This window comes from Telopea speciosissima, chromosome 1 (assembly GCF_018873765.1).
Source record: "Telopea speciosissima isolate NSW1024214 ecotype Mountain lineage chromosome 1, Tspe_v1, whole genome shotgun sequence".
In the NCBI taxonomy this organism is placed as follows: domain Eukaryota; kingdom Viridiplantae; phylum Streptophyta; class Magnoliopsida; order Proteales; family Proteaceae; genus Telopea; species Telopea speciosissima.
In genome coordinates this window covers 19919164-19932786 of record NC_057916.1, presented here as the reverse complement: position 1 = coordinate 19932786, position 13623 = coordinate 19919164, and the positions used below count along the sequence as shown (strand labels likewise).

Below are 13623 nucleotides of genomic sequence, written 5' to 3'. Positions count from 1 at the left end.
AAGAATTTCTACCTTACCATAGAAGCAAGCGCAGCAGTCATTTTGTGTAGTCTTGTGTATGGTTTCAAGACCGCACGCCACACACGAGCAAGTAGCGTTCTTCCTCCTAAATAAATTTTCACTATATTTAATTAGGCAAAGAAATTACTATCTAGTAACTAAGGGTGTCAAAATCAAATCGAAATCAAAATTGAATCGAATCGCTTAAACTGAAACCATGAAACCGTTTAATAAATGGTTCGATTATGGTTTCAAAATTGAGACCGTTTAGTTATGACTTCGGATAGGGCTTATTGGAGGGCGAGGATCCAGATAGCAGACCCCATTTAGCTGAGATTCTCCTATCATGTTAGGTTAGGCTTTTTTCCTTTTACTATCTTTCATCTTTCACTTGTCATTTTCTTTTTTCCATTTTGTATCTAGTGTCATATTGCATCTTTCTTCAGTTCCCATTTCTTCTTTCATGTTGCATCTCTTGCTAGAACTTTTTTTTTTTTTTTTTTTTTTTTTAAATTTTGAAGAGGGAGATATTATATTATAATAAAGGGTAATAAGATATTACGTCCGATAATATTTCTTCCCGTTCGAGTCATTCCGTATAATAGCAGAAAGAGTCTCCGGGAGGCAGTTTACACTAAAATGCAACTCTTGACAAGAATATAGGAACCCAGCCAATACCTCTTGTTAGAACTTAATTTTATTTTGTTGTGTTTGGATTCATGTAGCGGATCCCATTCAGTTGGGATAAGGCTGAGTTTGTTGTTGCTATTCTTGTTAGTTAAATAGGTTTGAACCGTACCATTTAATACTTTTAAATATACATAAATGTGCCAAAAGTAAATAGAAACTGTTTACCGAACTGAACCGTTTAAAAGCGAAATGTGATACCGTTTAATAAATGTTTTGATTATGGTTTCAAAATTGAGACCATTTACTTAAACGGTTTGAACCGAATCGAGTTGTTTAATCGAAATCAGACCGTTTAACACCCTTACTGGTAACACACAGTCGCACAAAATAACTATCATGCCCTCAGGGATTTCTGTCTTTTCATGTGGGCACGGTAGTCATTCCGTACGACCCTGTCTGGGCATAGGAGCCGCACGACCAGATAGCTTTTTTTCTTCCATTTAATTAAGATTTGTAAAGTCAACAAAACCCAGTCAGTGTCTCGGTGAGGTTGCACCTTCATTAATTAAACTAATTAATTAACCCCAATAGGCCGGATAGGGTCCTCGAAAACGATAGCACCTCCCTAATTTAGTACGACTTTACATGCAAAAATTCCAATTAAGTATTGGGTTAGATCCCTTAATTAATCTATCACTTACCTCTGGACTTAACTCCTCTAGAGGAGAAAATTTTCTTACCTCTCATAGGGGACTAAAAATGACGGCCTCACCCCCTGTCCGAATACACTACTCGGATGGGGTGAAATCGTCCCTCTCTATGAGAGGAACCTACTAACCTGACCGGACAGGAACTGAGAGGAGAAAAATTCCTTACCTCTGAGAATTTGAGGCTAGCTAGCTAGAGTTTTGGTTTTTTTGTTTTTTTTTTGGGATAGAACTACCTAGCTAGAGTTGAGAGCAAGCATTCTTGATAAATAACTCATAAAATGGAAATTGGCAAAAAAAAAGGGAAAATAAGTAGTTTCTCATACGAACCCTTTCAAATCTCAGCTGTTTTTTCTTTCTTTTCTATACAAAAATAGCAAAAACCCAAGAACATAGCGACGAGCCCGCGTCCACAGTGGTAGTCCCGAAGCTCACGCTTGCAGAGACCTTTCAATCAGACCTTTGTTTCGTCTGTCCCATCTCTCCAATGGTATGATACGAAGCATCATTTCTCAGATTTACCCATTTCCTTCTTCTCATTCTTTTATCATTAATCAAACTCAGCTGCCCTTAACTAGAGTTTGTTCTTGATTTTCTTCTTGTTTTTCTGCATTGTCTGTACTTCTTCGCCGATGGGTTGGTGTGAGATTCGATTTGTGGAGCTCCTTGTGGTGAACCATTTGCTTTCTTCTGGATATATGTCTGATTTATCTCTTGAAACATGGAGGTGAATGGCATTGTTCATGCCTGGAAATTTTTTTTTGGCGGGTTAATGATTTGTTCAGCCCATTTTGAATCCATTAAAACTTTCTTTGATGAGTTGAAGTAAGTTTAGAAGCTATTTTGGCTGATGGGTATCAGTGACTTTTCTGAGCGTGAATCACTATGATGTATTGAAAGAAAAGAAAAGTAGTTTTTGAATATTAGTATTTACTAGTAGGTTCTTTGCCTCTCTGGTTTTCTGTGCTTCTTTTTAATATTTTACAGGAAGAGCATTAAATTCTCTGTATGTTTGAACCAAACTTCGTTTCTCTCTCATTTCCTTTCATGGGGTACCCTTTTCTTTTCTAATACGAAAGAGTATCTGGCTTAGGGAGTTAATAGTAAATGAGTTTTTCTTCCTCCACACATGTGTGCCTTCAGCATTTTATCTTCGTTTAGGGATATAACAGTTAAGAACCAATTCTGATTTCTTATATTAGTATTGCAATGGCCGAAAGGAATCCTCACTTTCGTCGTTCATCTCTGTTTTGTATGTTAGCAATCACTTCTGTCCTCTTCTTCCTCTCTTGGTTCTTTGTCTTGCGTTCCACAAGCCGCCCTCACTTTGTTGACCTCAGCACATTACCCAATTCCAAGCTCTTTGCAGTGGTTGAAAATGGAAACTCTCAACCCCGAAATCAGGATAACGTTGACCTTTCAATCCCCAACATGCCAGTCTCTGTGGATTATGAGAAGGAAGCACCCCAAGTTGAAAAATTGATGAAATGCAATCCAAATAAGGTAGTTCTCAAGGTTTTCATGTATGATTTACCTCCTGAATTCCACTTTGGCCTCTTGAATTGGAAACCTGAAGGGGATAATGTATGGCCAGATCTTAAAACCAAAATACCTGATTATCCAGGAGGTTTGAACTTGCAACACAGCATAGAATATTGGCTGACTTTAGATCTCCTCTCATCAACATTTCCTGACTCAGCGGGTGCTCGTAGTGCTGTGAGAGTGCACAACTCAAGTGAGGCAGATGTCATCTTTGTTCCATTCTTTTCCTCCTTGACCTATAACAGATATTCCAGGCTTCAGCCACATGAAAAGAAGAATAGGAACCAATTGTTACAAGAGAATCTGGTGATGTTTCTAACATCTCAAGAGGAGTGGAAGAGATCAGGGGGACGTGATCATATAATCATGGCCCATCATCCAAATAGCATGTTATATGCAAGGATGAAGCTGTGGCCTGCCATGTTCATACTTGCAGATTTTGGGAGATACCCTCCTACCATAGCTAATGTTGAAAAGGATGTGATTGCACCTTACAAACATGTTATCAAAACTTTTGTCAATGATTCGTCTGGCTTTGACGATCGTCCAACTTTGCTGTATTTCCAAGGAGCCATATACAGGAAAGATGTATGTTCCTCCTCTTTGTAGAGCATCCTGTCGTGTACCTCTTATCTATTTATTGTCTGGCTAATGTTCTTTTTTATTATCACCTTTCTATTTTGCAGTTTATTCCTTTTTTGAGGGAATGCTAATTTTGTAGTTTATTCATCTATGGTTGTTGCAGTAGTTTTATATCACATTTTATTTGACTCTTGATTGTGTTGCTTTGTTCCTATATGTGATTCTTCTAGTTTGAATTAAGAAGAAATATGGTCTTCCAGTTACACAACTTGTTTATGTCAACTGTTGAAATGCTACAAGATTTTTCCATGTGAAAAGAACAGACTCCACATAGGTTCATCTTTGCCACTTTATATACTGTTATTGCCATTTTTCCTCCATGACCAAGTATTCAATCAAGAACAACTTGAGATCGATTATTGCTCCCCAATCAGGTTGTTACTCCAACATACTAGATTCCTTGAGAACTCATACATAATTAGAAGCTATGTTGGGATGGGTGCAGGTTTTTGTTTTCTATCCCAGATGAGTGTCACAACTTTACTGTTTTGAAGGCAATTTATCATATCAAGGAGCTGAAATTTCTGTTCAAACGATCGCAGAAAATTGATATTTGTGGATTGAGCCAGGTCAACTCATTAGTCTCTTGCAGTGCCAAGCCTTATAACTAATTAGATTTACCAGGGTACCTTAGCTCTGCGTCAGTCATATCCTGGGCCTGTCAGTAAAAAAAAGGGCGTACCCAGTGCATGAGGCTCCAGCCAGTGTGGTCCGGGGAGGGTTATTAATGTATGCAGCCACACCCCTGCTTTGCAGAGAGGCTGTTTCCCGACTCGAACCCACAACCACTAGGTCACAATGGAGAAACCTTACCTGGGCCTGTCAGTAAGTGCCTTAGAAATCTATTTACCTGGAGTTTACTTAACCTACCCCCATGTGACATGTCCCATTACTCACTGACGACCCTGTTATACATCAATCCTGGTTGCTTTGTTCAAACTCAGTGGGTATAAAAGAGATTTCTCCATAGGTTTAAACTTTTAAAGAAGCAGAACAGTGCCAAAAATAAGTTTGAAATGTACAAAAGACAGATAAGTTGGAATTTGGGATGGCCGGGTTAATCCTTAGATCCTTACAGCATATAGAAAGTTGAAACCCTATATTTGGTTATGTAGTACTTGTTGTTCCTGGTTAATTCTTAGATCCTTACAGCTAATTAATATTTGCTTAAAATTAGCTGAAAGGAGCACAAGCACAATGAGGGTCAGATTAATTCTATTGATTGCATCTTCTCCAGTTCTCTGAGAAAAGCATGGAAAAAGGGGAGATGGGGGCTCGGATGTGCAAGCTCTCGTTGGCCTGTAATAGGAGTTGTCTCATAGAACATGGTCTGTCAAGATGCATAGTTAGGTTTTTCATTTTCCAATAAAGCCCACTCCTGCAACTGTACTGAAGGGATCACTGTCCATAGATTGTAGGTGACTAGGTGATATATGAATCTCAAGCAGGCAGGGAGCTGTATGTTCTAGTTCGATAAGAAGAGTGAAATCAGTGTGTATATTCAGTCACATGCATGGCTAGTACATCATATATAGATGAAGTGAGCAGGACCCAACACATCAAATCCCACATAATCATGCATAAGGTTGATCTGTTTGATTCTCTTGGATAAATTCTATCCTCTGTCTGAATATTTGTTATTTCTGAAAGATCCAAGGATGTTCTATGCTATTCGTATCAAGTTTTTTTCTTGAATGTTGGTACCATCAATCACATACCGTCTACGATTTTCTCCAGTGTTCCTTTAAAGTGCTTAGTCTTTCCTAGGATTTCATTGGATTTTAACGTTTTCCTTAGATTTAACCTGAACTATTTTCATATGGACTATAATACTATATACAAACAAGTCTTTAAACTTCCCTAGCATGAACCCTTTGAAGTATTTTACATGTCTCATGCTTCCAGTCCTCTTGTTCTTCTAGCCTAGTAGTGTCACTAACACAACCCTTAATTATTTGTGCAACAATGTTGATTCCAATCTAGATATCTAACTCAACCACCATTTAGGATATGTTGTTAATGTCAAGATTATCCTTACGTACAGGACAAAGATGCCATTTGTGTTGAGATTAGAAAGCATGCTCAGAAATCAGAACTGTTAAAATGTTTTTGTCCTTTTGGATTCGCTATTGTCCAAAGTTTCTAATGGCCAGACCCTCCTATATAAGTGATGCTGGATCTAACTGTTGATTTGTGAATTGTTTCATGTTGTTTTCATGTCTCTCTTTCCAAATGAAGGTTTTTAATCCAGATGGAAAGTTCATCCTTAACGTCTGATTGGGATCAATTGACCTGGCTGAATTTTGACTTTAGGGTCCAATCCAAGGGGTGGTTAAGAAGTTGGATTCTTAGCATTCATATCAGATTTAGGTGTTTTTCTGTCTCGGAATGAAATTGCTGAATTATTTTCTACAACTTAGTCATAAATTTTCACTTAATGTGTTTTGAGATGAAAATATCTTCCTACATAAGTGGAAGTCTATGACACCAGTTCCATGGAGACTTCAATTTTATAGAATTTTTCTCCCTCCCTCTCACAAAGATAGTTTTGAGGTTTTTTCACTCCCAAAATGTCTGTCCATTTTTAAAACCAAGATTTGAAGTTTTGTTAGATTCCCCATAATGCCCCTATTTAATTATCCATACATTTATTGTATTCACTTGACATAATTGCTTCCCTCTTACATTAGCCAAAATAATAGGGGTAATGTTGGGGATAAAAAAAAAAAAGGTTTGAATTACTAGGTGATTAATACATTGACAACAAGCTCCTTAAAATGAGGGATTTTTCAAACTAGACGGTCTTTGTGGGATAGAGGGAATATTCAATTTAAACATTAAATTATCCATGCTCGAACACTTTCTGCTGATGTCTCCTCCTTAATTTCTCGCATATCTTCTTTCATCTCTATTGGAGGGCCATTATTTGGTCCAATCAGAAATAATTCTCTCATTGAGCTATCTGCAATTCAATATAGATCAGGATTAATCAGTTAGTTCATGGATATAAGTACTGAACATGGGAATATCATATCAGCCATCCTGTTCCCAAAATGATTGTCCAAAGCTCAACTTGTATATTCTTTTATGTAGTGTTATTTGTATGACTCAATTGTTATCAGTGAATTGTTTTCCATTTATTTTGAAAATCTAAGGGCAGCCAACTGGTTCAACTGGATCTTGCCTTGGAGTCTTCTAGACTAAAGAACAAACTCATTGGCTAATTCTAGATCTGCTAGTAACCTGTTTATCTGCGGGTTGTTCATACTTCTCTGCGAATGCAAAAGGAATCTGTTTTAGATTGTTTTCATGGTACCCTGAGATCATCTACGTGGTGATTATTTGCTTATTAATTCCTCCTATTTCTAGGTTTGTCTTCTGCATTGGTGCTTTGCTTTCTGGGTTTGGATTATCATTAAAACGCAGCCAGTGCTTTACTCTGTTTCTGCTCCTATATCTATGATTCTATTCTGAGCTTATTTTATTTGACTTTCTCATCTTCAGGGTGGGATTGTTCGACAAGAACTGTTTTATCTTTTGAAGGATGAAAAAGATGTGCACTTCTCATTTGGGAGCGTTAGTAGGGACGGAATCAATAAAGCTAGCCAAGGGATGCACTCATCAAAATTCTGCCTCAACATCGCTGGTGATACCCCATCATCAAATCGCCTGTTTGATGCCATTGCGAGCCACTGTGTCCCTGTCATTATCAGTGATGAAATTGAACTCCCTTATGAGGATGTCCTTGACTACTCTGAGTTCTGCATCTTTGTACGCACATCAGATGCCGTGAAAAAGAATTTTCTCATTGAGTTAATTAGGAGTATCAAGAAGGAAGAATGGACCAGGAGGTGGAAGAGGCTCAAAGAGATCGAAAAGTTCTTTGAGTTCCAGTACCCTTCTCAGGAGGAGGATGCTGTACAAATGATCTGGCAGGCAGTTGCCCGTAAGGTGCCTTCAGTTCGATTAAAGCTACACAAGTCCAAGCGATTCTCTCGGCATAAAGACAGCAGGAGGAAGAGGGAAATCATAACAGTTCCAAGAAATTTTGGTGAGAGATGAATTAATCCCAATGGATGTCAAAGTTCCTTGCCCCATTCCTTCCACTCTTTTCTTGAGTATAGTGTTGTTGCAAATCAGATAAATCATGTAAATTTGCTGCTATGGCTCCATTTGTTTCCATGTAAAAAGATGGAAAAGGAAAATTTTCTTGTAAAACAGGATTTTCCACTGTTTTGATGTAAAATACACAAATTTCATTGAGAAATAAGAAAAATTTTACATGGAGTAAACTTTTCACATAAAATATCATTTGGAAGGGAAAAGTTTACAGTAAACAAACAGGACCTATAGGAACGTGATTCTTACTGTAAAATTTGATCCTAATTTTGTAATGTTATCAGAAAGGTGTTTCATTTGACAATTTGGCTTCTGCTTTTAGTACAATAAGGTCGGACTCTTTCATTTATGTTAGTTTGAAATGCTCGTATAGCAGATGATATGATTGGGTTGACAATGCCACTCTGGATGCACAAACTTTACCCAACCCACCAAACCCACCCATTGGTTTGCAGGTCGTGTCCAGGTTGAAGAACCCATGACCATGAGTGGTGATGCATTGGACACTGTAGCTCATAATAATATTCATTGGTTGACCCTTCTTCAGTTCTTCCTGTCCATGCAAAACAGCAAGTATCCTTCCCAGAACCCGAATTTTGCCAAGATTGATTGAAATTCCTAAGGCTAATGATGACAATCTCAAGCTTCATTCAGGTGATGATCTTGGGTTGGTGAGATGATTTGTTGCAGAGGTCTGACGGAGTTGGTTCTGGCCAGATTTTCAAAGGTTGCAGTGTAGAGTGTAGCCCTAGCTAGTAGAATATGATCGGTAACTGAGTAGCTAACTAACTGAAACTAGTGTGACTTTATAGTTAGAACTGGTAAACTCAGTGCTCTCACCTAGATTCATCAGTAAGGAAAAGGACTGAACCAACTTTTTTTTTTTTTGGTAGTGTGTGTGTGTGTTGTGTGCACATGTACTTCACTGAACCCACAGTTCACTGATATTTTGTGGGATGTTTACTACTTAGTAATCAGTGAAGTTCACTTGCTCATTGACATAATAGATAATCTTCACCATGCATTGTCAAAGATGAACTAAGTATATATAGCATTGTTGGTAAAGATTAGAAGTCTCCAATTAATTTTTGTTTCAATTTCATTTCCTTTTCCTTCACTTTTTTTCTAATAAGACGGCCAAATGGAAACTGGTTGTTGTAAATCAGGTTCAAAATTTTCAATTAGAACCCTACACTAGAGGAATTTTTATCCTGCCCGGTACAGTTGTCCAGTTCCTCTCATAGGGAGGCACAAATGATGACTTAACCTCACTCGGGCAGTGTGTTCAGGTAGGCGGTTAGGTCGTCATTTCCGGCCCCCTAAGAGAGGAACCGGACAACTGTTTCATGCAGGGAACCGGAGAGGATAATGATCCACACTAGACTGGGTTGAGTTAGGGAGGGAGTTGCCACATCCACTGTTCAGTCCCTTCTCGTTGTGTTCAACTGCTCTCTGTAGGAATCCCGAATAAACATTTATACTGTGAAGTAATATGGAAATCCATTGAAGTAACTAGGACAAAAATTGAATACAAATAATTTGAATAATTGAATTATGCACCTTCAAGTTGAGGCCAGATGGTACCAAGTACTAACCATCTTTCTGAGCACATCCATTTTACAATTTTTATTTCCCACAAAAATGCCATATTTGTTCCAACTCCCTCATAAATTCCTTTTCTCTACCCGTAATTACAGTTGTGTGATTTGCATTAGAGATGGTCTTAACCTCCACAAGTGGAACTTTAAGCTTCACATTGTGGCTACACTCAAATGGAACCACCTGGTCTTTGTCTCCTTGGATGATTGTAACTGACACACCCGACTTGTTCAGAGCTTCCAAGTATTCATCCATTAGCTTTGCTCCTCCACATATAACATTGTGCATTGTGTGCCAGGCTGAGTGATGGGTGTGCCTGGTCAAGTCCACAGCCATGAAATGCGGGTCCCTAGAAAAAGTTAAATACGAGCTATATGAATATTTTCTTGAGTTAGTATTGAAGGAAGAACCTTAATTTGATTAACTTACCTTCTAGTTAGCAGCTTAAGAATCCATTCCCATCTCCGGTGGTTTCTGCAGACAAGGAAGCAGATGCTTCTTCCAACATGTTCATACCATGACATGACTGAAGAACCAAAAAGCAATGGTGGCCACAATTTCTTCCCAGCAAGTCTATTGAGTGCAGTTAAGCTCGCATTGTCCTCGGATGAGGGAAAGTAAGGCTGAAAATAACATCCATCACTGACCCCAAATGAGCATCATAGTGTGTAATAAAATTGAGGAAATAAAAGAATACGCAAAGCAAGATGACTCAACAATGAGTACAAAGTCAAGTAACTAAGAGTCTGGTAGTAACATGGAAATTCAATCCCACGGAAAGTTACTCGTAACCTATCTGAGTTGAACTCTGGATTTGGACGACTCAATAACTGGATTCTAACAAATTGGATTTCCATATGGGTTCAAACTATTTAATGTTATTCATCAACACTAAAAAATCTGGTCTATCAAATCGCTTCGTGTACTCACCAGTGCTATCAGTGTAATTGACCTCAAAGACTTCGGATATTTTGCTGCCAAGGCCAAAGCAATTATACATCCCATGGAGTGGGCAACCAAGTGGAAAGAGTTCAACTGAAACCGATCAATTACAGATTTCTCGATCATTTCCAAGTGGTCTTTCAACGTGTAAAGACAATCCCGTGGTTTCGGGCTCCTTCCAAAACCTAGGAGATCTACAGCAAACAATCTGTAGCTCTGCTTTGCAGGTTCAGAGAGATTTGGAAATACTGTTTCAATCCAAAGGGAGGAAGAGGATAGAAACCCATGTAAGAAAATCACATTTTCAGCTGGCTTTCCCTTGCTGTCTTCATTGGTAGCTGTCAAACATCAATTGATAATTGCATTAACAACTAAAATGATTTCAAGCACAAAGGCATATAACCACCCTAAGGTCTTCCATCATTTCAATACCACTTACATAAGTACTTAACTGGTAGCAACATTAACAATTATCACCATTTCAAGTACAAATCCATAACTACCCTGAGGTCTTCCATGAGTCTTACCCACAACTATCATCTTTTCAAAAAGTTCTCCAACTTATGCTTGTTTTAGTCGCATGAAAATCAAAAGTCACAGCAGACTGCCAACTCTTTCTATCCTTTATTTACTTAATTACTTGAAGAAACTGATTGATAAGTCGATGAAAGCTAATGGAAAATTTGAAAGCCCTTACTCTCTTAGGCAAAACAACCATGCTTCGACCAAATAATAAATCTATCAATAAAAACGAAGAAGGGAGAAATTTGGGTTGTTCTAGTACCTGGTGAGGGCTCTCTGACAACAACATGAAGTTTCTGATCTCCATTGAGCTGCCATGAAACACAAGATTCACAATTGCAGTCTGACCACCTATTCACCACTAAACTTCCTTTCTTAATGGAATCCACCCTCTTTGCTCTCAACATTGGAAGGCCTAAATCCCTGGAAATATTTTTCCTCCTATACAAAGTTTCTGAAATCTCAGCTTCTTTATCCCCATTCACGTTCGTCCTCTGTTCTCCCCTGTCCTGGCAGTAACAAGAGGAGGTGTTTACTTCCAGGAGCCCATCAATTAAACTGTAAAAAATGCAGAGAAGGGAATCCAACAAATCCAGTAACGCAAAAACAATGAACCCAATTGCTGAAGTGAGGCTTCGGACAGCTTCTTGGGGCCAATTGTGAGCAAATACGGACATGATTCTCAGAATTTTGCCGGCGAGAGATAATCTCATCACATTACAAGTTTACAACAACACATATATACATAGATTTGAGAGAGCAGAAGAGAGAAAGAATAGAACCTCTGGGAATCGAATATGGGAAATCTCAATTGGGCTTTGTAGGAAAGATTCCATTTCCTCGCTCCTCCAAGAGACAGAGAAGCTGAGTAGCCAGCACGCCACGTACTCCCTCCCTATTCCCTGAAGGCCTCGAGAGAGACGGGGATGTGAAGACGGACAAAATCATGCCTTAGCAAATCTACCAACCAATGTGCATACGACACGTTGAAGATGGCGTTATGCCGTTAAGATCTTATATGGGTACAGTAGTGTTTTAATGGTCAAAGTGGTTTTTTATTCAATTTTTTAGGGGAGAGAAAATAATAAAACATTCATATGTAAGAGAACGTAGGAAACGCCTAATTAGAGGCTGGATTACATTTTCATACGAGAACGCGTAGGCACACAGATGGAATCCATTCACTCTCTTGGATTCCATTCGTGCGTCTAAAGGCATATGATCGGGTAGCATTCTTTTACGTGTTGGTCTTTCATTCTTGTTGAATCAAAGGCTTGGGTTTTGCTATTTTGTTGAATTCGGCCCTCTTAACATCGAAGAAGAGAAGATCATCAAGCACTTGTACTCTGTTTCAACGATCGATCTATTTATAATTTATCTATCTATCTATCCATCTATGACCGTGGTTTTAGTGCACGGTATCGGAACGGTTATCCATAACCTACAAAACAGATACAAAACCGATACGGTATCAGCCTAGATCTACTGTATCAGGCAACTTTGTCCCTGATTCTTCTTTAAAAATGAGTTTTTGACACTACTGTGCTACCGATTTGGTATTGGTATCGGTATCAGTATCGGTGACTATCAAAACCGGTACCGGGCGATCCGATACCAATACTTCAAACTATGTCTATGACCCGTGCTTGCAGATCGCAAAATTATGCAACCAATGAATTGCCGAAATTTGTTTTCTATGAATCATTGCTTCTAGACTTGTCTTAATTGCTTAGTTGCATTGTTGATGTAGGACCTGGCTCTCCTCCAGTTGTAGCTGGAGCTGGAGGATCTAGCCCATCAAAAATAGGGGGACCGCCTGTGAAATGACCCAAATACCCTTGTTTTTGCTAGGAATCCAATGTGAGAGCTTGAAATATTCTCCTCGAGAAATGATGAAAGTCTTATAATTAATTGGGCAAGAGATTGTTATTTGGTTGTGTAAACCCTGCATCAGCACAGGGCCAATGAGAGCGCACACAAGGGCATCAACACGGATGGAGTTTTTTATTCCAGGGAGGGCTGAATGGTAGTTTCGTGCAATCTTGCGCCTGGACACGCCGCATACGCAACCAAACAGTTTTCTTTTTCTCTAATTAGAATGCCACCTGGTCACGCCAAAGACGCCGTCCCTGTGCCCTGATACAAGGGCACACGAAATGACCGCCGCACCCCTGGTCATTTCTGAGGTTCCAGGGGGTGCATCGGTCATTTTGCACTCCTTTGTATCAGGGTGTACGCATGCGCTGCACAACCAAGTGGCATTCTCAGATCCAACTCCTCTCCTACGACTTGCCCCACCTCCCTCCCTCCTACCAAACACAAATAGGGGTGGACCCCACCCAGACAGGGGGTAGGATGGTTATTTCGGCCCTATTTGTGTCTAATAGGAGGGAGGGAGGTGGGGCAGATCATAGGAGAGCAGCCGGTGGCATGGTCTTTCCCATAATAGGCAGCTAAAGAAAACATTTTGGAACATACCGGATCCCAACATTACATAAAACAGTTTGGGGCCTTACAAAGCACTAGGGATTGATGGCCTCCCTACAATTTTCTACCAAAGCTGTTGGGATCTAATCAAACTAGACTTCTGTAAATTTGTTCATGACTTCTTAACTACCCATCTCCCCCTAGGAAGTAATCACATCAACTTAACTCTCATACCCAAGAAGGAGAATGCAAGTTCAGTTGAGGGTTTTTGCACCATTAATTTATGTAATATTTCTTATAAAATCATGGCTTTGAGGCTGAAGCCATTTCTTGACCGTTTTATCTTTTTCTTTCAAGCTGCTTTTGTCCAAGAACAACAAATTTCAGACAATGTTATCATTGCTCATGAAATCTTCCACTCCCTAAAGAACAAAAAATCAGGTAAAACGGGATTATTGATAGCTTAAAATGCCCCAGAAATCACCCACTTACT

At 39.1% G+C, this 13623-nt stretch overlaps 2 protein-coding genes across 2 annotated transcripts; one reads left to right on the top strand and one right to left on the bottom strand.

Moving 5' to 3' along the window:
- Nucleotides 1-2457: 2457 nt before the first annotated feature.
- On the top strand, nt 2458-7771 carry LOC122648782 (probable arabinosyltransferase ARAD1). The gene is made up of 2 exons (XM_043842003.1): nt 2458-3467; nt 7026-7771. Exons 1-2 carry the CDS (start codon nt 2547-2549, stop codon nt 7581-7583), a joined length of 1479 nt encoding a protein of 492 aa, XP_043697938.1. The 5' UTR covers nt 2458-2546; the 3' UTR covers nt 7584-7771.
- Nucleotides 7772-9160: 1389 nt separating this feature from the next.
- On the bottom strand, nt 9161-11441 carry LOC122647663 (probable lysophospholipase BODYGUARD 4). Its single transcript, XM_043841023.1, has 4 exons — nt 10966-11441; nt 10170-10519; nt 9669-9862; nt 9161-9588 (listed from the first exon to the last, which is right to left on the bottom strand). Exons 1-4 carry the CDS (start codon nt 11414-11416, stop codon nt 9267-9269), a joined length of 1317 nt encoding a protein of 438 aa, XP_043696958.1. The 5' UTR covers nt 11417-11441; the 3' UTR covers nt 9161-9266.
- Between the last annotated feature and the right edge of the window lie 2182 nt (nt 11442-13623).